The following is a 27,159-nucleotide window of genomic DNA, read 5'->3' on the forward strand; positions in this document are numbered from 1 at the left end:
AAATTTCAATACATGCCAAATTCTGTTATAAGGCCCCTTTAATTTGTTTCGCCTGAAATGAAATGAATTGCTTGTTTTTATTTATTTCCATTTTATTTTTATTCATTTTCATGTACTGACGTTAATGTGTAACTCCTCTACCCCCCCGGCACCAATATTTTTTACGAACTTATTATCTTCTTTCTGCAATGTTTAAGTCGAAAATTTACATATTTATCTATAGTTTCAATGGGATAATACTTTCTTCCGATTTAAATTTTTCATAATAAAATACTACATGCTCTGAGTTGCACGTCTATATTTAGTTAAGCATTTGGTCAGTTGCAACACCAAAGCTTTGCGTGGAACTTGATTGACGATCGACAGCATCAATTTCGCGCTCTTATTAAAACATGGGTTTAACATGGCGTACATGTATAGTGAATGGTTTACCTTGTAGATGCGTGCGGGACCTAAGGAAGCAAATATTAAAACGTGGCTATAGAGAAACAAAATGTACCGCATTAAAAACCGTTTTTATTACGTCAATGGTTAAACTGTACTAATATGTTTATCTATCTACGGTAAACGCTTACTTCATTGACCGACGTCAATAAAAAATAATATTCGTCATTTAACCCCGCCCTCATCACTCTGGACCCATCCGGCTTTTTATTGCATAAATCAGCACTCTTTACGGAGACTCCAGAGATGGACGAAGTGTTACGATTGAGCCCTCATAATCATTCTCTGAACCGATTGGACGGCGAAAATCATAGTTAAGCGACTATGAAGGAACCTGAGAATTTCTCGTGACGCATCTGTGTCAGAACACATGACTCTGTAATATTGTTTGAATATTCGATAACTTCGTCATGGTATCTCTTATCAGTGAATTATTTATTACCCCACGGGGCGCTTATTGCGATTACGCGTAGAAGAAGGTAGATAGTGCTCCTTTTAAGTGTGTGTGTAATTAAGAAGTTTATTTTCAGGTCATCGCTGAGTCTTCACGACTACATCATGTGCAGACTTGCCCCTGTGACCCTTCAGGGGAAACATTTAATTTTGAGCCTAAGTAGGTCAAATTTACCTCGGCTGACGGGTATTCGCCTAAGAAATAACTTTGGCCAAATAGACGATTGCACGGCGACCAATACGACCTTAATGTGCACTTATAAGCAATTTAAAGGCAATTCATGTCTAGTTGCCCTTAAAAAGACAATGGTACTACGCTAAGGGAGTGCTGACAATTAAAAAACACCTTCGTCCCGCTCAGAAGTTGTAGTGAAACCACTATCCACCTACGGACAATAACATTCTGCTTTGCGATTTTTTGGAGAAGTCTTCACGAAAATCGTCCTCGGGAAACTCTCGCCCAGGTTGTGACGTACACGCTTCAGCTACTGACCGAGCTCTTTTAAAGTAGGAAATACTGATCAATATAAGAAGCCTTGATTTGTTTGACAGTTGCCCTTTTCTTTTACATTTTCAACTTTTATCGCCAGCTGAAAGATTCAATCGCATATGGCGATTAGGACTATCACAAACGCTGAAATATAATATCCTTACGTTGAAATAAATGTAGAGAAAATGCGTTTTAAAATAATTAAATTAAAAAAAAAATGTTTAAATTGTTGTTGTTGTACATTTTTGTATAATCAAACAAAACGTATAAGTTTGTAAATAAAAATTACAAAATAAAAATAAAAGTCTGATCAGGACCTGCGCTGTCAGCTATAAACACGCAAGGTTTCGTGGTCTCTTCTGATATGCTTCTGTGTGATGCGCAGGCTGGACCATAGCTACGCTGGTCGCATATGGCATAATGCCCATTTTCGCATGACGCGAGTCTTTACAAATATAATTGTTCTTACTAATGGAACGTCTAAGCAAAATATTAATTTTTTTAATTGAAGAAGTCAAACTGTGTAACTAATAGCAAAGTTGGAAATTTTGGTTGCCTATTCAGTCTTTCAAGAACGATATCCATATCGACTGAACGAGTACGGCAAACATGTATGGTTATATAAAAAAGTTAAGTTCTACACCCTTAGTGTGTAATTTATTTCTTTATGTATTCCGTCATGATTGTGTTATTCAAATTAAATATCAGTATAAACCTATTTATTATAGATAAATTACATCGAAATGCTTATTGACACACGATCTCGAGTCCTTTTCCTGAGTAGAACCAGTACTTGGTACTTGGTTGGGAGGGAAAGAGTGAGAGTGAGGGGAGAGGCCTGATTAACAACTTCCTATCCATTTACTAAATTTTTTTTACCAGTGCACGCTAGTGGGAGGTCGTCGTCAAGGCCGTAAGAAGGAAAGCTGGATTGACAATCTAAATGAATGGGCATACCTTCCCACCTATGATGAATTACTTTCAGCAGCGCACAGCAAACGTGCCTGGAGGAGAATTTCTGTATCGTCGTCCCTCATTTCTCCCAAACGGCCAAACCGGTTAAGAGATTTATGATGGTGGTCATGATGATGATTTCAATGCACCATAAGTTTTGCAGGAATTCTAGCAAATACGCCAATGCAATATTCCGGTCTCCGCTAGCGTGAAACTTAAATACCTGAGATTTTCATGAACGTGACAAAAGAACGTACACCCAGGACACAAAGCATTCCAAAAAAATAAATATGTTTTATGCAGATAGTTTGTTATCAGTTAATAAATACAAAGAGCATTATTTAATCGATCCGTTTACCGGTACTTTGATTAAACAAAGGTGTTGGCGTACACTTTTCTGATGCCTTTTTGTCGTAAGCCGAAATTGCGATTAGAATATTTATAATGTATGTGTTGGTTGAAATTTATAATTATTAATGGTTTATGAACATGCTATGTTCCACTTATATTGGCATATCAAGTTGAATTAATTTTATGTACATAAAAACGTGACATTTACTTTAAAGTTATACCAGATAGCTAACACACCGAGTGCCTTATCATTTGCGATAGCCGGTCACGTTGAATGGCATGCTGGTCATATTTTGAAATGAATTATTTGTACTAAAATCATTCATTTATGTAACCGACCAGTTTTATATAAATTTGCTGCACCAATTCCAAATAAATCAGTCAATTAATTGTCAACGCACACAAATGTTCGCATATTTATTTTGTCTTGCCGCAATAGCGACTGTGGGAAATGGGTTTTTGTTGGACACAGTTTTTGGCGCTCCGCCCCGAACGGTGCAGTCTCTTGATCTGAACAAGTACCTCGGAAGATGGTTTCAGGTTAGTTGGCTTTTATAGTGTATTTGCATGTACCTTCATAAAAAGTCTTTATATTCTTATAAGAAAAATCGGAAATTGTCTTGCTCGTGCCCGCTTGTGTGCTGATTTAAATTACCGTTATGAAGCTATGAATCTTTTGAGGGTGAAATGTGGTGTCTAATACATACCGAGTTGCAAATATACATAAACATACATCAATTTAACAATTAAATGTGGTCAGTATTGAGGATAACAGGAACTACTAGCATATACTTTAATCTTTTTATGCAAAATTACATAGAATATAAGTTATATCATTCATTGTTAAATAACCGGAAAAAAATCAAGATTTATATTATTTATGTCTGATTTAGATGTACGCAAGTCAGTCCGTTATCACTCTATGGGAAAACAACGCCTTCTGCGTGACAGCCGACTGTATGTATCCAGTTTTGTAGATCATATTTAATTGAATTTTATGAACGATTTCGATGGCAAAAAAACGCTAAAAGATTTAAAACATGTTTTTAGACACGGAATCATATTGAATCAAGTGAAAGCCAGGAGTATTTTTTTCATCGCGCATGTGTGTCACTAACAAAAACGGTTAACTCATATTTATTGGTGCAGCGACATTATCATAATAGGACCATAACGTGATCATTCAAATAAAGCTTACATAACATAAATTCTACATGGAATATGCTCTTTAGTATTTATATGCTAGAATTTTTATGTCTCGTTTACAACAGACGAACTTGGCTCGAGCGGGAACGTGACAGTTCTTAATTCGGAGCGCCTGCAGAACGCCACGGGCCCGCTAAAGGTCATACATGGGTATGCCACGCCCACGGGGGAGCCGGGCAAGTTCACCGTCAAGCTGGAGATGGTCCCCATAGCAGCACCATGTACGACGCGTAAACATTTTAATGAAACTTTTCTACCGCAATACATATTATCACCACTAAAGACGGAGGGATTTAGATTTGGCCTTCCGTCTGTCAAACTTTTGGCAACATTTCAAAACTATATAAGATTTCAACACGATACTTTATGAATGTAAAGATATCAATAAAGAGAACAAAACCCCTACCCTAGATATTGTTATTGAGAAGGCGATTCTTTAAATTCATCTTAATAAATTTTGAATGCTAAAAAAACATAACCCTTCTCTTTTTTAATTTACAGTTATTGTATTCTGTTATCTTTGTATGTTTGAATATGTTATGACTATAACTCAAACGTATAAAATGTTGCTATGTAATATAAGACCATTCTCATAAAAAGCAATTTTCCTTTTTTGCCACAATTCTTTCAATGTTCTATGTTTCAAAAATATACTATCTGCATGTTATTTTCTTCTGCATACTCATCACGTTGACTTGATTTGCAATTAATACTTGTAAAATATTAATTGAACTGTGTTGGTTGCTTTTTGTGTCTAAAATATTTGATTCATTGGTACTAAATTGTTTGTTTTGATGAATATGATTTGAATTTACTAAAAATGATGACTTCCGAGCAATATTACGCACGTCTTATTTATGTAGAATTGTAGAAGTGATATAAAAAAATATAGATATGCAATAAGCATGGTTTGATGAAACCATATTTAGATTTATGTATTTTAGATACTTTGCGCACGCACGCGTGGTCCGTTCCAAAATCGTTGTTGAGTTTTGCAGTGTTTCAAATACGGACATGTTTTTCTACACTGAGTTCAATCAACTTTCAGACTGGGTTCTCAAGCTCGGACCGGCGACCTATGGCGAGACCGGTCAGTACCACTACTCGGTTGTCAGTGACAACGTCCGCGGAACGCTGTTCGTGCTGGCACGTGACCCGGAAACGTTCCGACGAGATTATGCTACGGAAGTGGAGGAATTCTTGAAGAGCGCCGGATTTACGCACTTTTACAACAAATATATTATCACGTACCACGGAATGGACTGTGTGTATAACGCAAATCATCACTAAAATGTTAATGATGATTTCGTCCGTTGCCTGTACTTGTTTTGAAATTGCATGTCATTTTATACGAAATACATTGACAAATTACTTTCGTGTGCCATGTTTGGAAAAAATATTGAATGTTATTGACACCAAATACTGTAGTTTATGTTTCCTTTTCATGTTGCTTCTAACTAAAATAATATTTATTTAGTTTTGATGTTTCGGTCGCAAAGAACTAAGCTATCAAACATTTTGTTTAGTCCTGTCGCTTCGAACTTCATTTCGAAACATATTGGTTTACTTGTCCGGTCTTTAACTAAAATACCCAAGATCATTTGTCGGTACCAAATTTCACAATGAAACCAATGTGACTGATGATGATCGATCGAATGATGTTGCTTTTTTGCATAAATACATACCAAACTTCTTTGTTTCAGAAGACATTTATTTAAGTTTTCATTACGTACATACATATTCAATGAAAATAAATTATCTGTATGGTGGGTCATATTTTGACCAAGAGCCAAACTTGCAGTTTACGGGTTTTCTTACCAAATACTAACGATTTAAAACTTTTCATTGTTTTACCCCCGTTTTTTTGCCGCCGTGACATACTTAATTAACGAACCGAAACCATATGGATACAATTTCTGAGATTTTTTTTCTTACCTAGTTTCATTCTTTTTTCTCATTTATATACATACATTACATATTTATAACAGTAACAGATATTCACATTAAAACATTATGTATATAACAGTTCAAGGTGTTGAGCTATATGAGATATTGCAAAAGTTTGCATAGCATTATATATGATATCATTCTATTATCACTATTAACAATACTAAAAGAGATAGAAAATAAGTGCTACTCTTTTTTTAAAAGCTGCGATAAAATAATCAAGGTTAAGACACTGATTGCTGTAAATTTGAGCACTAGCGCTCTAATGAATACATTTACAAAATCGAATATCATTCCTGATCAGATCAGTGTTGAAATGATTAGCACTTAATTTCTACATTAACATAAAATTACATTTTATATTACGCTACAACATAATAAGATTATTTACATCGTAAAAATGGTCGTCTTTTTAAAAATGCATGACAGGTTTTGGCACATTGTCTAATCAAGTCTCTATTTGAGAACAGCATAACAAATTGATCTAGTTTTGATAAGTTTGGAAACTCAGAATTGCATACAATTGCCTTCGAGAGTAAACTATCTCTTAAGTTATTATATATTTGACTATCAATTATAAAATGTTGTTCCTTTTCTACATTTGTACATGAACAAAATGGGCATGTTCTATTTTCTTCTATAAGCCCTTCATAACGTCCAGTTTTAATTAGAATGTGTGCAATACCAAGTCTAAATTTACTAAACGCAGAACGATGAGATAATGACAAAGTAAGTGTGCAATAATCTTCTACATTATAACTAGACTTCAACAGTTTATACAATTTAAGTTTATTGCGTCCTCGGCCAGATGGGCCTATATTGTTATTAATTCGTTGAAGCCAGTTATTAATATAACATTCATGTGTAATTGCTTCTATATAAACAGCAAATGATCTTGGTATATGAATTTCTAAATTACGATACATATTCATATCATTTTCTATAAAATAAGAAGTAACATTGTACATCGAATTTTTACATGAACGACTTGATTGACCTTGTGCCCAGAGAGCAACTCTTTTGTTGTACCGCGACCCTTGGCTTGCTCTTACGAGCTCTCAAGACGATCATCACGCTTTACGAGAATTGACTTCATGTTAAATACCAAAACAATTCAATTCAGCGTTCTTCCCATACCTTTGTTTGGCGGTATGATTTGCAATTAAAGTCCACTCTCGTAATCTCGAAGTCGGCGGGAACAAGAAAAATATCGAGATAACGAGAGTTCGAGATATCCGATTAGGCGTTTTCAAAGAAAAAATGAGACGAAAATTTACCTTGTTTTTAACATCTTAATACCTGCTAAGTGATCTAACTAAAGCCGTCACCGTGTGGCATAATACTCTCTTCCTGATATATACGCGTTTTACGAGGCACGATTAATCTTGCTATTTAAATGCTTTTATGAATCGCCTTTCCACTTAAATAGCGACTTATCACCACCACGGGATAAGGACGGAGTAACGAAGAAAGTACAGAAAACCAGTCTGAGTGAAAAGGACATTTATTGCAAAATGTCATAAATTAAACAAAACATCTAAATTAATCTATTAGATTTATGACTAGTTCCCTTCTACCCTGCTGGGCAAGCAAGAAACCCGCCTGGGCGGGCGTGAAACGTCGTTTCACGTTTGGCGGGTTTCTTGCTTTCCCAGCAGGGTAGAAGGGAACTAGTCATAAATCTAACAGACTAATTTAGATGTTTTGTTTAGTTTATGACATTTTGCAATAAATGTCCTTTTCACTCAGACTGGTTTTCTGTACTTTCTTCGTTACTCCGTCCTTATCCCTTGGTGGTGATAGTCGCTATTTAAGTGGAAAGGCGATTTATAAATGAAATTTTATGCACACATAAAAGGTTTTATGAATCGAGCTTGGTTCTAAGTTATGTAAAGACGCGGGGCGGATTGGAATTGTGCCAATAGGTTGCCTAATGTTGCATAGCGCTCAGCCAATCGGGCGCCGGGGTCCGAATCACGTGACCACGCTCTTAGCGTCCTTTCGCAGACAAAGCAAAGCGCCCTTCTCTCAGTCTTAGAGAACGCTGTAAGCAGAAAGTTGCTAGAAAAATAATCGTACCTCCATTCCGCCTCCGCTTAATACATTAATATATATATATAAACAAAGATTTTTTTTGCTCATTCATAATACCTTCTTTGTGTGTTTTTGACTAATGCCTTTTTACATTGACAGTTTGTCATGCATATTGATGCAGTTGTAAATATGCCTTTTATTATGTACCTTCAGGTATGCTCTGCCTTTATATGTAATAAGGCGGGTTTCTTGCTTGCCCAGCAGGGTAGAAGGGAACTAGTCATAAATCTAATAGATTAATTTAGATGTTTTGTTTAATTTATGACATTTTGCAATAAATGTCCTTTTCACTCAGCCTACTTCAGCACAAAAAGACAAGAATTTAGACAAGTTTTGTTGGCAAATATGTGATTTGGGGGGGGGGCCTAGAATTAGAAAATCATCTAATATGTGTACCATATGGTCAATGCCCAAATATGTGTTACACACAAAGTGAATGGCTGAACTAAAAAACGCTCAAAGATGGCTGGCGCAGATGAACTACCCATAGTTAAACACGTGTCGTAATAGTATTTATCCTGAAATTTAAATCCTAACAAATTAAAATCGTCAGGATTCACTGGTATTATTCGAAAGGCTGAGTCAATGTCAGTCTTTGCCATTAATGACCCACGACCTAATTGTAAAACCTTTTGTACGGCATCATCGAAAGATGCATATTTAACAGATGCCAAATTTCTGTCAATAAATGTGTTGACTGAATTTCCGTCAGGATAACTGAGGTTCTGAATTAGTCTGTACTGACCAGGTTCTTTTTTAGGTACCAAACCGATTGGACTCAAACGAAGATTTTGTAAGGGTCGATCTATGAAAGGACTTTTTATTCTATTGCTATCTATTTCCTTTTGTAATTTTGAAGAAACTAGTGATGGGTTGTCTTTGCATGATTTTAGGTTCGGACATATTGAGTTCATTTGAGGGCCTGTGTAGCCCAATTTTTAAACCAGTTGTAAACCCTTGTATTATGTACTGTGCCAGTGGGTAACCTTGAAGATACGGGGCTAACTTATCAATTTTAACTGGTGTAACCAGATTTTGTTTGACTGTTGGGTTTAGGGGTGTGGTTAGGAGGGTTCTTGAAGGAGGAGTTTTTGACTGACGGGCCACAGTTAAAGGCTGTGTGTGGTCCACGACAGTACCCACAGACATGTGGCAAGGAGCATTTGTGAGATCTACATCCCGAAAGCTTGTTGAAATGCCAACAGGTGTTCTCAAGGAACCTCTTTGTTCCGGTTGCTTTTCTATCATTGCCTGTGCGTGAGGAACGAAAGGGCTGGGTAGATACATGGTTTGATGGAAATGTAACTGCCATCAACCAGAACTCGGTATGTAGTCTATCCCAGGGCAAGGGGGATGTTTCACGAGCCTTACGAAATTGATTATCATAAAAAGCAAAAGAGAGGCCTGGCTTGCGATGAGCAATGTCCCGTACAATTTCCATGTATTTCATCAGCTGAGGGGCTTGCAGAGGGAATTTATGAGTGTACACCGCTGTGTACCGAATGAAAGCCGATGACCACATTTCAATTGAAAGGATTTTCTTAGTTTTAGCCAGGGGGCGGGGCAGTTTTCCTAATATGGCTATAGTAAAACCTTGTTAACACTCTAGAGGCCACATTTATGGTCCAATCTTCATTAAATTTGGTCGGAAGATTGATCTAAATAATATCTTGGATGAGTTCGAAAATGGTTACGTTTGCTTGAAAAACATGGCTGCCGAAGGGCGGGGCATTTTTCCTTATATGGCTATATATGGCTATAGTAAAATCTTGTTAACACTCTAGAGGCCACATTTATTGTCCGATCTTCATGAAACTTGGTCAGAAGATTCACCCCAATAATATCTTGGACTAGTTCAAAAATGATGCTGGTTGGTTGAAAAACATTGCTGCCAGAGGGCGGGGCATTTTTCCTTATATGGCTATAGTAAAACCTTGTTAACACTCTAGAGGCCACATTTATATTCCTATCTTCATAAAACTTGGTCCTAATTTAAGTATTTTTCTTTCAATTTAGAAGGCCTCAGTTAAAATCATGGGACGGTGTTCATCAATATGAACTTCATAAATTTGTTAAAGGCTCCATTCATTAAAGGGATCTTTTCACGGTTTGGTAAATTGACAAAATTGAAAAAAAATGTTTCAGATTCGCAAATTTTCGTTTTAGTTATGATATTTGTGAGGAAACCGTATTACTGAACATTTACCATAGTCCAATATAGCCATTATATGTATCTTTTGACGATTTGAAAACCTAAAAATTATAAAGCGTTGCAACGCGAAACGATTTAAAAATTTGGAGAGTTCTGTTTTTGTCGTTTAAATTTACGAAACTACGAAGATTGCTTATATAAGGTATAAAATACAAATGCCGTGTATGCTCGGCGGAATAGCCGAGAGGGCTTAATGCGTTTTTACTTCAGACTGACTCCAGGACTCCGGGGGTCACTGGTTCGAGCCCTGGTACCGGCTACTTTTTTTTCCTTGTTTTAATTTATTCTTGATTTTTTTCTGGAGCTTTTAAGATCCAATGTTTACATTTATCAATATAAAGCATTTAATGACAAACTTCAAAATATGCCAAAATCTGTGAAAAGGCCCCTTTAAATAATAGAACATTTGCACTGAAACAGCTGCTGTAAAAGCGTGAACAGAATTTCGGTTGAAACAACTTAATTTTTAATGTGTTATTATGAAAACAGTTTAGGCACGGTTAAATTTTACGTTAGGAACACCGGCGATATGGTGGTCTTATTGTCTTAGGCTGAATTCTTGTCTCACATTCTATGCCCGAAACAAAATGTGGGCAAAATAACTAACACGAAGACGTTGTTATTTTTGGGAAAAAAAAACACAAACAAACAAGGTCGTTTAACGACAATATTAATTACAAAAATCGAGCTTTACGAAATAAATTGTTATTTTAAGGAAGATACTAATGGAATGAAACAGCAATTTAAAGAACAATCACATAATGCAATTAGACAACCGCCTTAACATCGATAAATAGGTAAAGACAGACGGACGGACGGACGGACAGACAGACTGTTTAATTGACGTTAACTTTACATTGTTTTTGTCATTTAAAAATAGTGAAATACAAATATACATATTATCATGCTATATATCAAATTGATCGCATAAGATTATCATGCATTCTAAATTAATATTTTGGTGTGATTATCAAAAAATACGCAACTATAATAAATAATTTTGTTCAACTTACAAAAGCAGTGATAATTGAATTGAATTCAAATTTTTAATTGTGCACAAATTTCATTAGTTACAAATTACAAAATATGTAACTAGAATATTTGAGTTTTGATCAAAATCATCATCAAAATCATCATCATCATAATCATCATCATAATCATCATCATTATCATCATCATCATCATCATCATCATCATCATCATCATCATCATCATCATCATCATCATCATCATCATCATCATCATCATCAACAAGATAAATCACAAACGAGGTCTCGATAAAAAGTACCAAGTAAGAAAGAAATACAAGAGTATACGACAAAACAAAAGTAAGAGGTAATGCATGCGGTAACGAGTTTGTAGACTTATCCGTAGAATACCATCAACTACTAAGAATTCCGACAGATTGTCCAGAAACAAAGGCGATGTTGGAACCTCTAGTAACATAGCTTCTATGTGTTACAGAAGATCGCATGTCAAATGAAGAAAAATAATGGTACTGAATCAAGAATACTAAATCTAAAATTAAAGGTAATGAGAAAATTCTATAACACTTTTTTGAACTTGTTGAAATCGTTAATATATACATGTATATACAATAAGTCATCTCGCTTTCAGCCTGTGTAAGTTATATATTAAGAATTTTTTTTGTTACTTTAATTCGCTTCTTCATTCACAACATATTATCAAATATTTAAAACAACAAGCTATTGGGTTGTATTTCAGATACATTTAACACTGATCATAAAAAATATGCATTAAATACTGACAGGAAGTTTTAAAAACATTCGACACGACCTCAAACATTATTTGAGTATTGTTGATTGTCACTTTTTATAATATATCGCCGTGTTGTAATATGTATGACTTCCGTCTAGGGACCGAAAGGTCACGGGTTCGAAACACATGTGGGAGCTTTTTTAAATCTCCCTTAAAGACACAAAGTACTGGTTATAGGCCAATGAAACCGACTCGAAGGCGTTTCAAATAAGTAGTAGGTACATGCACTTTAAATGAAAATGAGCTAAAATAATATGTTTAAACTAATTTCGAGCGCTGGCACAAAAGTCGAATCAGGCCTAAATTCACTTTTTGCCGTTAAACGTCGATGTCAGTGCTTGCTTGATATTTAACATGCCTCGATATTTTATGCAAGCATTTAAACTTTGATGTCAGTGCTTACTCGAAATTTAATTAAGCTCGATATTCACAGTTAACACTTACATTTCGATGTCACATTAAGGACGATATTCGCACCAGCTCGATAGTCGAATGTTCATCTTCTGTGTTAGATGTTAGTCCATCAAAAAAGTACAACATCAACATAATTTAAAGTGAGATCAGCAGGATATAATGCATTCTTTTATAATATTATTTATAAAAGTATGCCGGTGAACGACATCCGCATTGAAGTCTGCAGCCGATTAGTGAGGAATAAAGTTCCGCATGACACACGGCGGATGAACACGTGGTCGCCTGCGTTAACGGTTGCCAGAACGACGGCGGTTCCAGGGGTCACGTCGGCGTTGGCGGTGTCTGTGCCAATGAGACGCGCGCCGTTCACGATCAGTTCAGTGACGACCCAGTCGTCATCTTGGGAAGCTGTCGTCCGGGAAAAAAGGTAGAGGCCCGCCGACGGCGCATCGAAAATCCCGTGGGCTGTGTTGTAGCCTCCGCCTATTTGAAAACACATATTGAAATTTTATACGAGTGATGTCATAAATGTCATTTCATCATTACCATCCTCATAATCATCATCCGTATCTTCATCAACATCAACATCATCAACATATCATCAACATAATCAACACCATCGGCATTATCAACACCATCAACATCATCAACACCATCAACATCAACACCACAATAACCATGGGTATCATGACCATAATTGGCATCACCACTTTGCACACCCATGATCGCCATCATAATTGTAGTCGCTTTATATGAAAGGGTTAAATATTAAGACCTGTATACACTAACATGGACAATTGTTGGCATCATCATCCTCACTTTGCATTTCCATGATTGCATTCATATTTGTAGGCGGTTTATATAAAAGAATTTAATATTCAGCCCTTTAAACAATATGCAAGCTTTTTGATGATGCCGTAATGTCCTTTATATTACCGAACAAATCATTTCGATCGATCACTATCAACAGATGTAACTGAGATCATTTGGTAGACGATGCAATAAGATACATTTGACAAATGTCCAAAACAATGTAGATAAGGTCAAGAGGTCGCTATGCAAGGATGTGCTTAGTTTCTCACCTTGATATATCGCTGCTGTGTCATACACGATCACCTGATGGTCCCCTGCACACGTGACTCGTGACTGATAAGCGTGGAAGGCTAAATATGTGGCAGTAAGTCCTGATAAAAGGGAACTTTTATTGACAATAAAGAGTTTGAAGTATGCTCACCATCACTTTAAGGACGCATGTGAAATCGCCAATTTTGTTATTATAACCTTATGGATTTCAACCACTATAATTCAATATTATCAAAAACGTTTTACAATACTTAGGATTGTACTATCGCTATCCATTTCGCATGACCTTCATATATATATTATGTAATATATAAAAGGGTAAACTGATCATTTACTATGCGCCATAAATAGTTGTGTATTCTATCATTTTTATATACATACTTTTCAAAAGACGACCCAGTGCATTGGATGAACGATCTGAGAGAACAAGCCGTTTTTTGTAATGATTCCAGTTCAATTACCATTGATTTCATAGAATTTTTCATCTTTTCAAATTCATTTCGTAGCTGTTCCACCTCATCGCTCGAAGAAAGCCCCACTGGTAGAAAACAACCCACTAAAAATACGAATACAAAAATAAATCGGCTGCATCTCTGCGGTATTCATACGGTATGAATGTGGAAATAATGGACTTTGTACTGAAGACCTTATCAGAATTGATGATAAGATGTGATGACCTTTAAAGACGATGAATGCGTGTTTTGTGCCAAATACAACGGTAAGGTCCTCTTGTTTTCAAATCCATTCGTACATGGGTGCCATCAACGCAACCGATGACTCCCGGGAAACCCCTCATTGCGAAAAACCAGCCATAACGCGGCGTCGGTCAGCGTCCGTCAAGGGAAACTTGATCACAGTGTCTTTCAGTGCGAATAAACAGTCAGTCACGTTCGTCACCACCCGGGACACAGTAGCAATGTCTACGCCGAAGGTATCACCAATAATTTGAAGAAATGCCCCAGACGCAAGAAACCTCAATGTCAGAAGGAGTTGTTGCCGTACGGTCAGCGCCTTGTTCCGTTGTGTCGGTATTTAAAGCACCGGCTCCAACAGTCGTACAAGTCTGTCAATGTTGTCGGAAGAAAACCTGTACCTCCGGCGCACCTCATCGTCCGTCAAGTCCGTCTCCTGTCCGTCAATTCGCCTGAATTGTCGAGGTCTGCGTCGTCTGACCAAGTGAATGCCGGTCATCTTTGTTGTGGTTAAACCCGCTTACCATGGTAATAAAGGTGGGTAAAAATTAACCATGGTAAGTGCGTGGTGAATTTCGTTATATCGTATATACAATTGGATTAACTGAACTACGGTTCATTTTAACCATAGTATAAGTATTTACTATGGTAAAATCGTTTATACAATTGGCTGGCCGCGTCGTGCCTTTCTAACGTTAAAGTATCGGTTATTTCAGCGGATGTTTAAGCGTTGCGTTACAAGCAACTCTTTGTGAATCACACACAAAATTTCTGACAATATATGAGAATAATGTACTTTAAACAATATAGTTGGTCTTTAGGATGTACTCTTACGGTCTTTCTGCCAAATAAGAATAAAGTGAAATTCAATTCAGTTGAACGTTCTTTATGAGGATTTTTTCACAAGAAAAAAACACACTCAATACAACAGTAAATATTTGCTCCATTGTGTCGCTTTTACTATTCCACTAATTTATTAAAGAAAAGTCAGAGTTCATGACTTTATTGTTTTAAATATAAAAAGTGTTCAAGTTATATATGTGCTAGACATAAGTTGGCACATCGTGCAAAGTTGGTTATGATCGACTTGATCTCTTTAGTCAAAATTGACATTTTTATTCGTGCAGCAAATAAAAGAGAAATAAAACAATTGTTTTATTCTGAGGACGCACTTTACATTTCGGGTGTTTTGTTAAATTGAAGGGGGGGGGGGGGTAGACGAGGGGATTATTATGTTCGTAAATGTAGGTTATTGATTTGAATTAAATTTAACTATAACTGGATGTTTGCACAATATGTATAATCCAAGATTGTAGACAGTTATTGTTTACGTTGAACAAGTAAACCTAGTTTACATTCCCTAAATTTGGAACATTCGCCCAATTTAATTGCCGTTCTAGGTTTGTGATACATAAATGATCGCAAGAAATGTAGGTAAAATTTAATCTCTGTGAGCTACGACGATTAAAGTAAGAGATCAAAGTCTTACCGATCTACTCACCCTATACACTTTGGCAATGTTGATTACAATTAACATTTGTTTGCATTATCTAAACTAATAATTAACAATACTTGTTGTACCAATCGTTTTGATTGGACTGTATTACGCGTGAAACTTAGTGAGTAGGTTTCTAACGCACGGCTGTTTCCTAAAGTGGCATGAGGGCCTCTATGACCTAAAGCTCCATGCTGGTGGGAGTAGACAGTTCTTCCTATGATTGACCGTTTAAATGGTAGAGTACAGACGAATAACATATACTCCTCATGGCTTATACACATTAAATAGAGTACAGGCGAATAACAGACACTCTTCAAGGCTTATACACATTAAATAGTAGAGTACAGACGAATATCAGACACTCCTCATGGCTTATACATATTACATGGTAGAGTACAGACGAATATCAGACACTCCTCAAGGCTTATACATATTAAATGGTAAAGTACAGACGAATATCAGACACTCCTCATGGCTTATAGATATTAAAGAGGGCGGAGAACGCTCTAACGACTCTGCACAGAAGTCTCCTTCGAACACTCATAAACGTAATGCTCCTCATTATTACAATAAACAGTTCAACGAAAGATATTTAATTAACATTTCTCATGTTTACGAAAATACACGCACAAACAATAGTCTCACAAAACACCAAGTTCCCCTCCCTAATCGTCCGACTTCCACCCCCTCCAAAACCATCTTGCCAGTTTCGTTACCTTATGACGTCCTTCCGTAACCTCCCGACCTCCTTCATAACCTCCCGGCCGCCTTCATAACCACCGACAAAAGTTATAAGTCTTCATTAATATAAACAAATTCATTGTATTGTTTGAGCTAAGTGTCATACATGCAAACATAATAATTGTATCATGGTATTGGTCAGTAGGAGGAAAATGTTATACCTATTTCTTTCTCAATCCCCAGTGAGCGCAAAATCCTCGCAGTTTCTCTCGTTCTGCTGTTTAAAGTCAATTGATCTGAGATGGTGTATGCTTCGCTTTTATAGACTTAATATACCGGCTTTCTTAATACCTTATCCATACCGGAACGTCGGTTTTGAAGAAGGGCCTGGATACAACGTTAGGCGCGAAAGCTTGAGATTTCATTTGTTAGAAAAATGTTTGAATGTTTGCGCTTTAAAGGCTCCATTATATGTATCCAATTCACCGAGCTAGCCTTGTGATATGACGCTCTCAGCATCAACTGTTTGTCATACTGTAAATTTCTTACACAGCCTATATGTATGTTAAAATCAGATGAGTTTGTCTTAACGTAATGTATTTTCGTACACAATGCCTAATACATATCTGTTAAGACTAAACAACCCATTACTCACGACCGAAACTGTTTAATTATTTTAAAATAATAACTTGGTTTCAGAGAAACATTCACAAATCATTTCGGTCGAATTAAGGCAGCAAAATATTGATCAGATGTTCGTTAGACGGACGTATCTAAATATCGTCAAATTAAATAAAAGTTTAATTTTGCTTCGATTTAATAGTTTTGCGTATGGTTAAACCTTCAAATCTTATAACCGCCTTTTTTGTGGCAGCATTTAGTTGTCTGGACAAGTTTATATTTCCGTTTTTTGTTCTGAAACAGGCTATACAGTATGATTGATTTATAAACTAGATAAAACTATAATAAAAGTCGGTTTATGTAAGTATCGATTGTAATTTAATGAAGTAATAGGCGCCTTTGTTTAATTTTTCATTTCTATACACTCAGTTTTCATTGATTAAACCGTTTTTATTCGATTGAACCCATTACTGAGCACATAATATTAAAATATTAGGCAATCCTAGTTGTGATTCATTTAATTCAAATAAATTCAACGAAAAAACGGCTGTTTTATTGTATGCATGGATTTCCTCTCTTGATAGATTGAAGGGACTTTAGTTTTACTGTTGTTGTATTTCATAAAAATGCAAGGTCACAAAGGAAAAGAACAACTAAGACACCTGATTTACAAATGTTCAATAAAACTAATAAACTTCATGCAACATATTTTAACATACATTATTATTATGCGACGCTTAGCGTGATTAACATTATTCTGTTTAGGTATGGCTAAATGTGCTCATACTATAAAAACAAAAATAAGACAAATACGCTGAGACAAGTCTGTCTTTATATAATAATATTGCTAATTTAATTGGATCATTTTCATTTTACGGCCGGATCAGATGTTCCGGACATGTTCCAACATTGTTCATATCTTAAAATGTCACCCCTGAGTTGATTGGAAACCAACTATTTATGTCGGCATAAAGCAACATGCGGATCATCTAATTTCTCTTCTCGATATCTACATTATAATCCTCGAGTCTGTACGTCAGTCCGAAAACATCATTAAGTGTGGGCCTTTTGCAACCACCGGCCGTTACTTCTAATGACTGAGACTTGGCTGAGCCGACAAATACTTTTGGGTACGGTCAGACAAGTAACTTTCTATCCAATGTAGTATATTTCCACTTATGCCATTTTGTTTTCAATTGAATAAACGACATTGATGAACAACTCGGTCAAAAGCATTGGATATATCGCAGAATATCATGCAGTTAAGTTTCTTGTCGTCAATAGATCGGGCTGTTTGATCAAATATATCAATACGTTGATATACTGCTTAGTGCATTTAAGTGATTACTTTGAGATCGATATATTTTGCAGTGCAAAAAATAGAAGAAAAACAATCACGAGAAACAATAGATCAAATTGTAATGTCTTCGTGCGGTTCCTTGCTCTCACCGGTGCTCAACCGGGGCACAACCGGCGACAACCGGGGCTATGCCGGGACGCTGCCGGCTTTCTCTGGGGCTCTACGGGAAACAGCCGGGGCTCTGCCGGAGCTTCACTGGGATAAACCGTAGCCAGTCCGGTGTATCGGGACTCTGCCGGGCTGTTTACCGGCTTCAACCGGTGCGGCACCGTGAAATATTGTGACTGCGTTAAACTATTTATAAGAATCATCCCGTTCCTCGCCTGTCGACCGGCGTTAGCAAACCGCGATGGACCGGGGCTACACATCCTAAATGCATTTTACGTCACACTAAATCTAGCCGCAGGCCTTCAGCGCCTACAGCGCGTTGATTCGCCGTTGTCAACAGTATTTCAGTTGTACAAATAAAATAGAATCTTAACTTTTACGATTCCGCGAATGACATCAATTCTTAACATTTCAAATAAAGTAATAATTTTATTTTATAAATGCCAATCTTATCCGTAACACTACCTTTAATAAACCCTTTGAATGAATGAAATACGACTCTTCATTCGAATTATACTGCATAGAGACATATTTTTTGTATTGAACACCATAATTGTAGCACTTTTATTTAACATACAATAATTTTTACTAAGCGGGTAACCATAATGAATGATATTAAAGGCTTTTTTTAAGATTTGGCGATAAAGAATAGAAAAAGGGTTTTCAAGGAGGAATGAACATTGAATTCCAACAAAAGATCTCACACTTATTACTTAAAAACAATATAAAATTGTTTCGTTCATTATTTATATTCAATCAAAATAGAAAAAAGAGATGCCTATTATTATATATTAAATATTTTTCACATGACCGGCAACCTGATTTCGCATCCTTCATTAGTTTTTGTTTTGTTCGGTAAGATGTTGATTTAACTATTTTTTACGCCTTTTTCGCATTTGGTTTTGAATTTATTTTGTTAAGTAATTGTATTTATTTCGCATTATTGCATGTTGAGTCAGCGTGCATTAAAGTGATATTAGACGCATCAAACAGTATATGCTATGTTTATATGTGTCTATCGCAACCGTTGTTTATTTTTGGTGTTTTTAATTCATATACACTTATATTTGTTAATGCCTCATCAACATACTAAAACAATATCCCGGAAAGAGAAAAATAATGCATTTGAATATCAACCGTACTTTCGTTTTGACAACTGACGGCAGAAATTAGTTTGAGTGCAGATTCGTTCATACGCCACAAAGACATAATTTCGTTTTACGGATCATTTTAATTTTTCTGCAACGATATCTTTTCATACGACATACGAACACTTACTCCGATCTTAATAAAAAGACAGTTCCGCTCGGCTTAGAGGACTGGGACAGTCATGTAAAATATCGAATATAATATATATATTTTTATAAACAACTGGTAGCAAGATGAGTTGCAGATAATTGGTAAGTTACCACATTTTAACTTACTCATTTGACCTGTTAATACCTTTCAGCTCAATTCAACAGTGAACAATAGCCATAATATCACTTTGAGCCTGTATTCTGCTGCATAATGTTTTAATAAAGCGTCATCATCGCCTTTTATTGCGCTTAATTACGTTCTTTATTAATTATTAATACGCGTTTATTTTGCGTTATTGAGGGTTTATGATTGAATCATAATTCCTTGTATTGCATTATTAAGTATTAAGGTTGCATAAGATATTGTTAATTTGCATTATAATGCATTTGTTGCATCATTAGGAGATTATTTGGGAAGAAACGCATGTTTGACCTTTCCATAATTTATTTTTATATAAAGTGATACTGATAGGCTTTCGAATAGATAAAATTGACTGAACTTAATTGGTTCTTAACTAATTGAGATTTGATCTGTCAGATCACAGGATCTGATATTCATTCGTGATACCCAAAGGCTTAAAAGGATATGTAAATATACTTCATATTTTGACAATACATGCTTCTTGTATAAGTTAGCAATTAGGACTCCTGCGATTCGAGTTGAAATGAGGTAAAATCTCGATGAAACCTTACTATTTTATCAACTGTTTGTAATATCTTGTGCATGTTCTGGTAATTGGAGATGCTACATTTTTAATGAGTACATGTGTTGAATTCCTTGACCGATTTGAACTGTTAACTTTACATATTTGCCATATATAAATACCCAATTATCATGTTCTAAAGCTAAACAATAATACTGACATTCAGAAGAATGAAATTCAACCTTTCTCGATGTTTGCGGTTCGCTTTTGTATTTAAATCGATAAGCAAGCACTTAATTCTCACAAGCTCGATATTCGCATTTTTGCCTTTGCATGTCCATGCCGATTGGGACTCGAAATTCAATATAGCTCGATAATCGCTGTTCATGTTGAATTTCGATGTCAGAGATAGAATGATAATCGCATTAGCTCTATATCCACGTTTCTACTTTGTCAATGTCAGTCCTTGATCAAAATTAAACCTAGCTCGATATTCGCGGTTCGCGTTTGCATTACGATCTAAGAGCTGACACGATATTCACACCAGCTCGATATTCTAATTTAGCTCTTTGATTTTCAATTTCAGTGCAAACACACCGTGCAAATCTATATCATTTGAAGGAATAAACTCAGAATTATGTCATGTTAATGTTTTATTACTAAATGTAATTCGCATCGATGTGTATAATTTAGTTTTTTAAGTATACCCCAAATAAATCAGCTACACAGATTAACTCAGGAGTATGGCTTTGCAGGTTTTCCGTACTTACTGCAGCAACCGATCAGTGGGGCACCCATCGCCTTTGACCCGACGAACGAACACGTGCTCGCCTGCGTTCACGTTTGTAAGGACGAAGGCGGTTTAAGGTGTTATGTCAGGTGAGGAGGAATCTGTGCCAATTACACCTTTACGCGCGCCGTTGATTATCAGTTCAGTGACGAGCCAATCGTCAGCAATGGTGGCCGTCGTCCATGAGGAAAGGTAGAGGCCCGATACCGGCGCGTCGAAAATCCCGTCGGCCGTATTGTAGCCTCCGCCTATTTTATAACAAATGTTCAACTTTGTATACGAGTATTATAATTAATTAAAGTGTCATAACTATCCTCATCCTCCTTATAAACATCATCCGTATCTTCCTAATGTATCCTTAACATCAACATCATCATCAAAGTGGGGCAGTTATAAGAGATAAGTCTGACCACGAACATCTAAGCACAGTGTAAGGTCCTTTGTTGTTTTTCGGCCGTATCAAGTACCTGCCAGAAAGGGTTAAGTCTTACTTACGTATATTGCCTGACGAATGCATGCTTTATTGAGCAATCAACTCAACAAAAGACCATAGAACCCTCCAAGAAAAACTTGACGACTTACAAAATGGATCCATGAATGGGGAATGCGGTTTAACGCCAAAATGCTATATCTACTCAGTACCAAATCCAAATCTACATTCTTTGCCACTATTGACGTCGCAATCATCAAAACGTCCAAGAGAACCCAAACTTATTAATTACTTTCTCAAATGATCTGAAATGGAAAACCCACATTGCAAACATAACTTAACGGTCCAATTCTTCTCTAGGCTTCTTAAGGCGTAACCCCAGACACTGCCCCAAAAGCTGCCGGAAAATTGCGTTCCAAGCGCTAGGCCAACTAAATCTGGAGAAAGGGTGTAGGACCCACAGCAGCAAAGGGTCTTGGACAAGCAAAAGCGAAGCAAACGATCTGCGGCCCGCTTCATCATCAGGGATTACAATTCCAAATGGATGTATATCATGCTGGAGTGTCTGATCTGTATACACTACATGAGAGGCGACGCCACCTCAGATTGACGTTACTGTACAAGGTAGTGGAAGGGTAGAAACTAGCTATCAATATTGATCACTATTTGCAACGTCTCAAACCAAGGGCTAAGCATTTCGAGAACTACATCAACAAAACATTGTGTAAATACCAGTAAGCAATAAGTCTAACTAAGCGCTACCTACCAGTACGCACCCTAAATTTAAAAACTCTTTCTTCCCGCAAACCCTTTTTGACTGGTTTTTACTAAGTGACAGCACTGTGAGGTACAGGTCCGTGGGTAGCAGCATCGGAGCGTACGTCAAGCAGGATGGTAGATCGATGGGCCTCGCAAGTGGTACCAGCGACGCAACAAAACGCAACACAGTCGAAAAAGCCGGTCAATAGTCCCCTGCATGTAGAAGACAGCCTATCGAGTGAGAACTTAAAGTATTTTTTTTCAGATTGTTTTGAGAAAATCCCTAATTACGAATTTCAAGATTTCTTCTGCGCTAACATAGAACATTCAATAGTAGTCACAGACTCTTCTGTCAAAGGTCGTCTTAAAAATTGTTACGAATTTTGGAAATCAGTTATTGATGCAAATGACGATATTTTATCTGTAATTAAGAATGGATATGCCATTCCTTTCATTAATGAGCCACATTGTTTTGATATCTGTAATAACAGGTCAGCTTTATCTAATTCGGAATTTGTCGAAACTGCAATTTCTACATTGATTCAAAACAAATGTGTTTTTGAGGTTTCTTTCAAACCTCATACCCATTATCTGTTGCTGTTAATTATTCAACTGGTAAAAAACGACTTATTCTGGATCTTAGCATTTTGAACATCTACATTAAAAAGGAACGAGTTAAATTTGAGGATTATAAGGTAGCTCTTGAATACATTTTACCGAATGGTTTTATGTATAAATTTGATTTGTCCAGTCGCTATCATAATTTTTTCATTAACAATAATCATCAAAAATATATGGGGTTTTCTTGGAATTTCAAGGGAAAGCGAAAGTATTTCGTGTTTTCAGTTTTAGCGTTTTGTCTAAGTTCTGCCCCAAGATTGTTTACTAAGTGTTTGCGTCCTCTCGTGAAGTATTGGAGAAAAATGGTCTTAAAATTGAAGTTTTCTTAGATGAAGGATGGGGCGTAAACAAAGATTTTGTAAGCACAAAAAGAGAATCAGATTTTGTAAGTGATACGCTATTTAAATGTGGTTTTTTCGTTAATGTTGGAAATCTATTTTTTTTACCAGTTCAAAAATTAGAGTGGTTAGGTTTTACCTGGGATCTTCAACAAGGGTTTTTAGGGATTCCCAGTCGCAGAATTAGCAATGTTCCACAATTTCTTGCTAATAATTTTACATCTTATCATTTTTCAACAGCTCGATATTTAGCACGGTTAGCTGGAAAAAATATTTCTATGGCTCCTATTTTAGGGAATATAGCTTTAATTCAGACTAAGATATTTTTTATGTGCATTGAATCTCGTTCCTCCTGGGATTCGAAGCTCAATTTTGCAGAGTGTTTTCAAGAATTGCAATTTTGGAATATTTTTTGTGTGAAAGACTTTAGTAAGAAGTTATTTCAGAAATATATGCCTGTGTCCATTGTTTTTTTCTGATGCTTCTGCTGTTGCCGGTGCAGCTTTTATTGAAAGTGAAAACCTTGTAGCGCATAGGCAATGGTCAGTGTTAGAAAAGGCTCAAAATTCCACATACCGAAGGTTACTAGCGATAAGGTATGCGTTGGATTGTTTCAAAGATTTTTTAAAAGGGAAAAAAGTTGTTTCGAACACAGATTCTTGCAATTGTGTAAGCATTATAGAGAAAAGTAGCATGAAAACTAACTTACACATGTTAGCAGAAGATATTTTTTATATCTGTGCAACTCATGCTATTTCATTATATAGTCCAAATGGATTTCTCGAGATAGAAATAAAATAGCAGATGAGTTAAGTAGAATAATAGATTACGATGATTATGGTGTTTCATTTGAATTTTTTAATTATATTGACAGCTTGTATGGACCGCATGATGTGGACAGATTTGCCAATGATTATAATGCTAAATTATCAAGGTACAATTCTGTTTTCTTGACCGCTAGCTGTGAAGCCATAGGTGCTTTTTCTGTAAACTGGTCTGATGCCAATAATTGGCTCGTTCCACCAGTATATCTGATTCCTAAAGTTTTAAATTATTTAGAACAGTGCAAGGCAAAGGGCACTTTAGTCGCTCCATATTGGTCGTCTAGTCCTTTTTTCCCTATGTTGTTTGGTAGAGATTCTGCGTTAAACAAATATATTGTAGAAATTTTAGTTTTTAATGACGCTAGAGGAATTTATGTCCAAGGTAAAAATAACGTAAGTATTTTCGGATCAGATAAATTTACCAGCAATGTGCTTTTTGCTTGTATTGACTGTTGCTGACTAAGAGTTATTCACTGACATTGGCTATTTTGAGAAGACCCCCGAGAAATATTTTGAACATAAAACAATTGACATGACGCCTGGACGATGATCGCTCCGCTCACTTAATCACGTGGCTCAGCGGATAGCAAACCTAGACAAGCTAACACCAAAATGGCTTCTTTGCCTATAGACTGAATATAGATTTACGCGATATTCAAGATAATTTTATGGACTTTTTGACACCATATAACACTTGTAAAAGGGGTTTGTGTCATGTAGTTATTCTGCAAATGTAAAAAAATATACGTTTATGGAGAAAATCAGCTATTTATAACGGGGTTTTCGGTACATGAAACACGCTCTCATACGCTTGCGCGCTTACCGAAATCGAACCTGTTACTACCTGTAATGGTGGTATCAGCAATAAATTAAAGGGGCCTTTTCACAGATTTTGGCATTTTTTTTAACTTATTCATTAAATGCTTTATAGTGATAAATGTAAACATAGGATCGTAAAAGCTCCATTAAAAAATCAAGAAAAAAAATTAAAAAAAGGAAAAGAACATTGCCCGGAGCAGGTTTCGAACCAGTGACCCCTGGAGTCCTGCCAGAGTCCTGAAGTAAAAACGCTTTAGCCTACTGAGCTATTCCGCCGAGAACACAGCCTGGATGTATTTTATACTTTATATAAGCAATCTTCGTAGTTTCACAAAATTTAACGACAAAAAAAGAACTCTCCAAATTATTCAATCGTTTCGCGTTGCAACGCTTTATAATTTTTAGGTTTTAAAATCGTCAAAAGATGCATATAATGGCTATATTAGAGCATGGTTAATGTTCAGTATTACTGTTTCCTCACAAATATCATAACTAAAACGAAAACTTACGAATCTGAAACAACTTTTTTCAATTTTGTCAATTTACCAAAGCGTGAAAAGATCCCTTTAACACTTCTTCACCGGTATTTACCCATGTTATTTACGAAAATATTAACGAAACATCCCCCCCCCCCCGTGTATTTGACACGAAATAGCGCTTTAAAACTGGGATTTCTGTGAAGTTTTACGCGCTTTCTGACACCGAGTGGGTACCAAAATCCCACATGTTATTACGTATAAAAGTGATATTAATAATATTAAACATTGTTTATGGGACACTTATCAATCACTATAATTGAAAGTGCAAGGCAGCACACTCAGTTTGGTCATTGTCTGTACAAAGTAGCGTTGTATGAAGGGGAATTCGGTAAAGCTACCAGTATCTCACGCTCGCGCAGGTACCGACTTCCCACAAGTTAAAGCATTTATTATATCAGTAATAATAACTCTTATACAATGGCATTTATCGATACGTTTTTATTTAAATAGAAACATACAATCGTTTTCACTTGTTTCTGACACACAAAAAAACTCGATTTAAAACGGGGATTTCGTTAAGTTACTCAATGTTGGTATCAATATTCTCTATTATTCTACATGCACACGTGATATAATTCATACATATTATGTGATATAATTCATACATAATAATACGTAGTTATTGCTTACATGACATGTCCAGTTTTTGAAATAAATTAATGTTCTATAAGGGTGATCTCGGTAATTCTACACATTGAAGCTTCCGCTCGTTCTTGTCAAGACCGCATTTCCGCGTTGGAAATGGTATATATTTAATAATGTAACTTATCTTTCTGGAGTTACATTAACCCTATTTACACCGTTTTTGCCATATTTCATTTCCGTTTTTTTTTCAAACAAAATAAATTAAACTCATTGAAAAAAAAAGAGAATTAGGCATTCGATCTCCAAGTGTGGATTAAAAGCGTTCATTGGTGACACCACATGTCTGCACATGTGTAGATACCGTTATAAAGATAAGATATCAAGTGTCACCTTCTAATAACATGTATAATGGCAATACAGTGCATTAGTAGCAGAGTAATAAAACACAGCATGAATTAGGCTTCATGTTGGGTTTTATTTCTCTTAAAGTAATGCAGATGAACATTGATTCTATTATTCACCTAGTAACTGATAAAACTATTTTAAAAAAAAACATGAACTATTATGTGATGATCAGATCAATAACATAAACTATTTAAATTTGCTTGTTTATTCGAAGAAAAAAAAATAATGTAATTGTCTTTGACAGTGTTGACGTTCAGTTGTTCGTGGGGACGACCGCATGCATTTATACATCTATTACACTTCTCAAGATCTCTTTTCGGCTTTGAAAACGATATAAATTCAATGCCACCAACTTATCTTTCAGGATATCGATTGTCCGAGTTACATAATCCCCATTGAAATCGTTTAACCATTTTTATTCACGTTTTTTAAAGAGGAAAACAAAAGAAACTCGTTGAAATAAAAGTGAACCTAGACATAGCTTGTCTAGGAAACTGGCGGACAGTTCGTTGCTAACTAACGCGCCCGATTAATCGATCGCTGATTGGTAGATCAATTCGTAGATAAGGATTTGATTTACAGGCGACATGTCAATTGTACCGTGGGAAAATGGGTTGTTCCAGTACTGTATATGAAGTTTTTACGTATCCATTTTGTCTGATCAGTTAAAGTTGTATTTGATATATTTTGAATGGTTTTATTACTTTTGAACATCTTTCT

The 27,159-nt window shown here is 36.0% G+C and overlaps 1 protein-coding gene and 1 long non-coding RNA gene across 2 annotated transcripts; one reads left to right on the forward strand and one right to left on the reverse strand.

Annotated features, from left to right (window-relative positions):
- The first annotated feature begins 2,956 nt into the window (after nucleotides 1-2,956).
- On the forward strand, nucleotides 2,957-5,269 carry LOC127853459 (apolipoprotein D-like). Its single transcript, XM_052388008.1, has 4 exons — nucleotides 2,957-3,232; nucleotides 3,586-3,649; nucleotides 3,964-4,119; nucleotides 4,947-5,269. Exons 1-4 carry the CDS (start codon nucleotides 3,098-3,100, stop codon nucleotides 5,186-5,188), a joined length of 597 nt encoding a protein of 198 aa, XP_052243968.1. The 5' UTR covers nucleotides 2,957-3,097; the 3' UTR covers nucleotides 5,189-5,269.
- A 6,083-nt stretch (nucleotides 5,270-11,352) lies between these two features.
- On the reverse strand, nucleotides 11,353-14,021 carry LOC127854296 (uncharacterized). Its single transcript, XR_008037018.1, has 3 exons — nucleotides 13,809-14,021; nucleotides 13,427-13,528; nucleotides 11,353-12,827 (listed from the first exon to the last, which is right to left on the reverse strand). It is a non-coding gene; the product is annotated as an uncharacterized LOC127854296 (long non-coding RNA).
- Nucleotides 14,022-27,159: the final 13,138 nt, after the last annotated feature.

This window comes from Dreissena polymorpha, chromosome 12 (genome assembly GCF_020536995.1).
Source record: "Dreissena polymorpha isolate Duluth1 chromosome 12, UMN_Dpol_1.0, whole genome shotgun sequence".
Lineage (NCBI taxonomy): Eukaryota > Metazoa > Mollusca > Bivalvia > Myida > Dreissenidae > Dreissena > Dreissena polymorpha.

Bases quoted from the DNA above. Each gene is read 5' to 3' on its own strand.
- LOC127853459 (XM_052388008.1), top strand. From the start codon at position 3,098: ATGTTCGCATATTTATTTTGTCTTGCCGCAATAGCGACTGTGGGAAAT. The intron at 3,650-3,963 runs GTATGTATCCAG...CGTTTACAACAG, and splicing joins CTTCTGCGTGACAGCCGACT to ACGAACTTGGCTCGAGCGGG. The intron at 4,120-4,946 runs GTACGACGCGTA...ATCAACTTTCAG, and splicing joins GGTCCCCATAGCAGCACCAT to ACTGGGTTCTCAAGCTCGGA.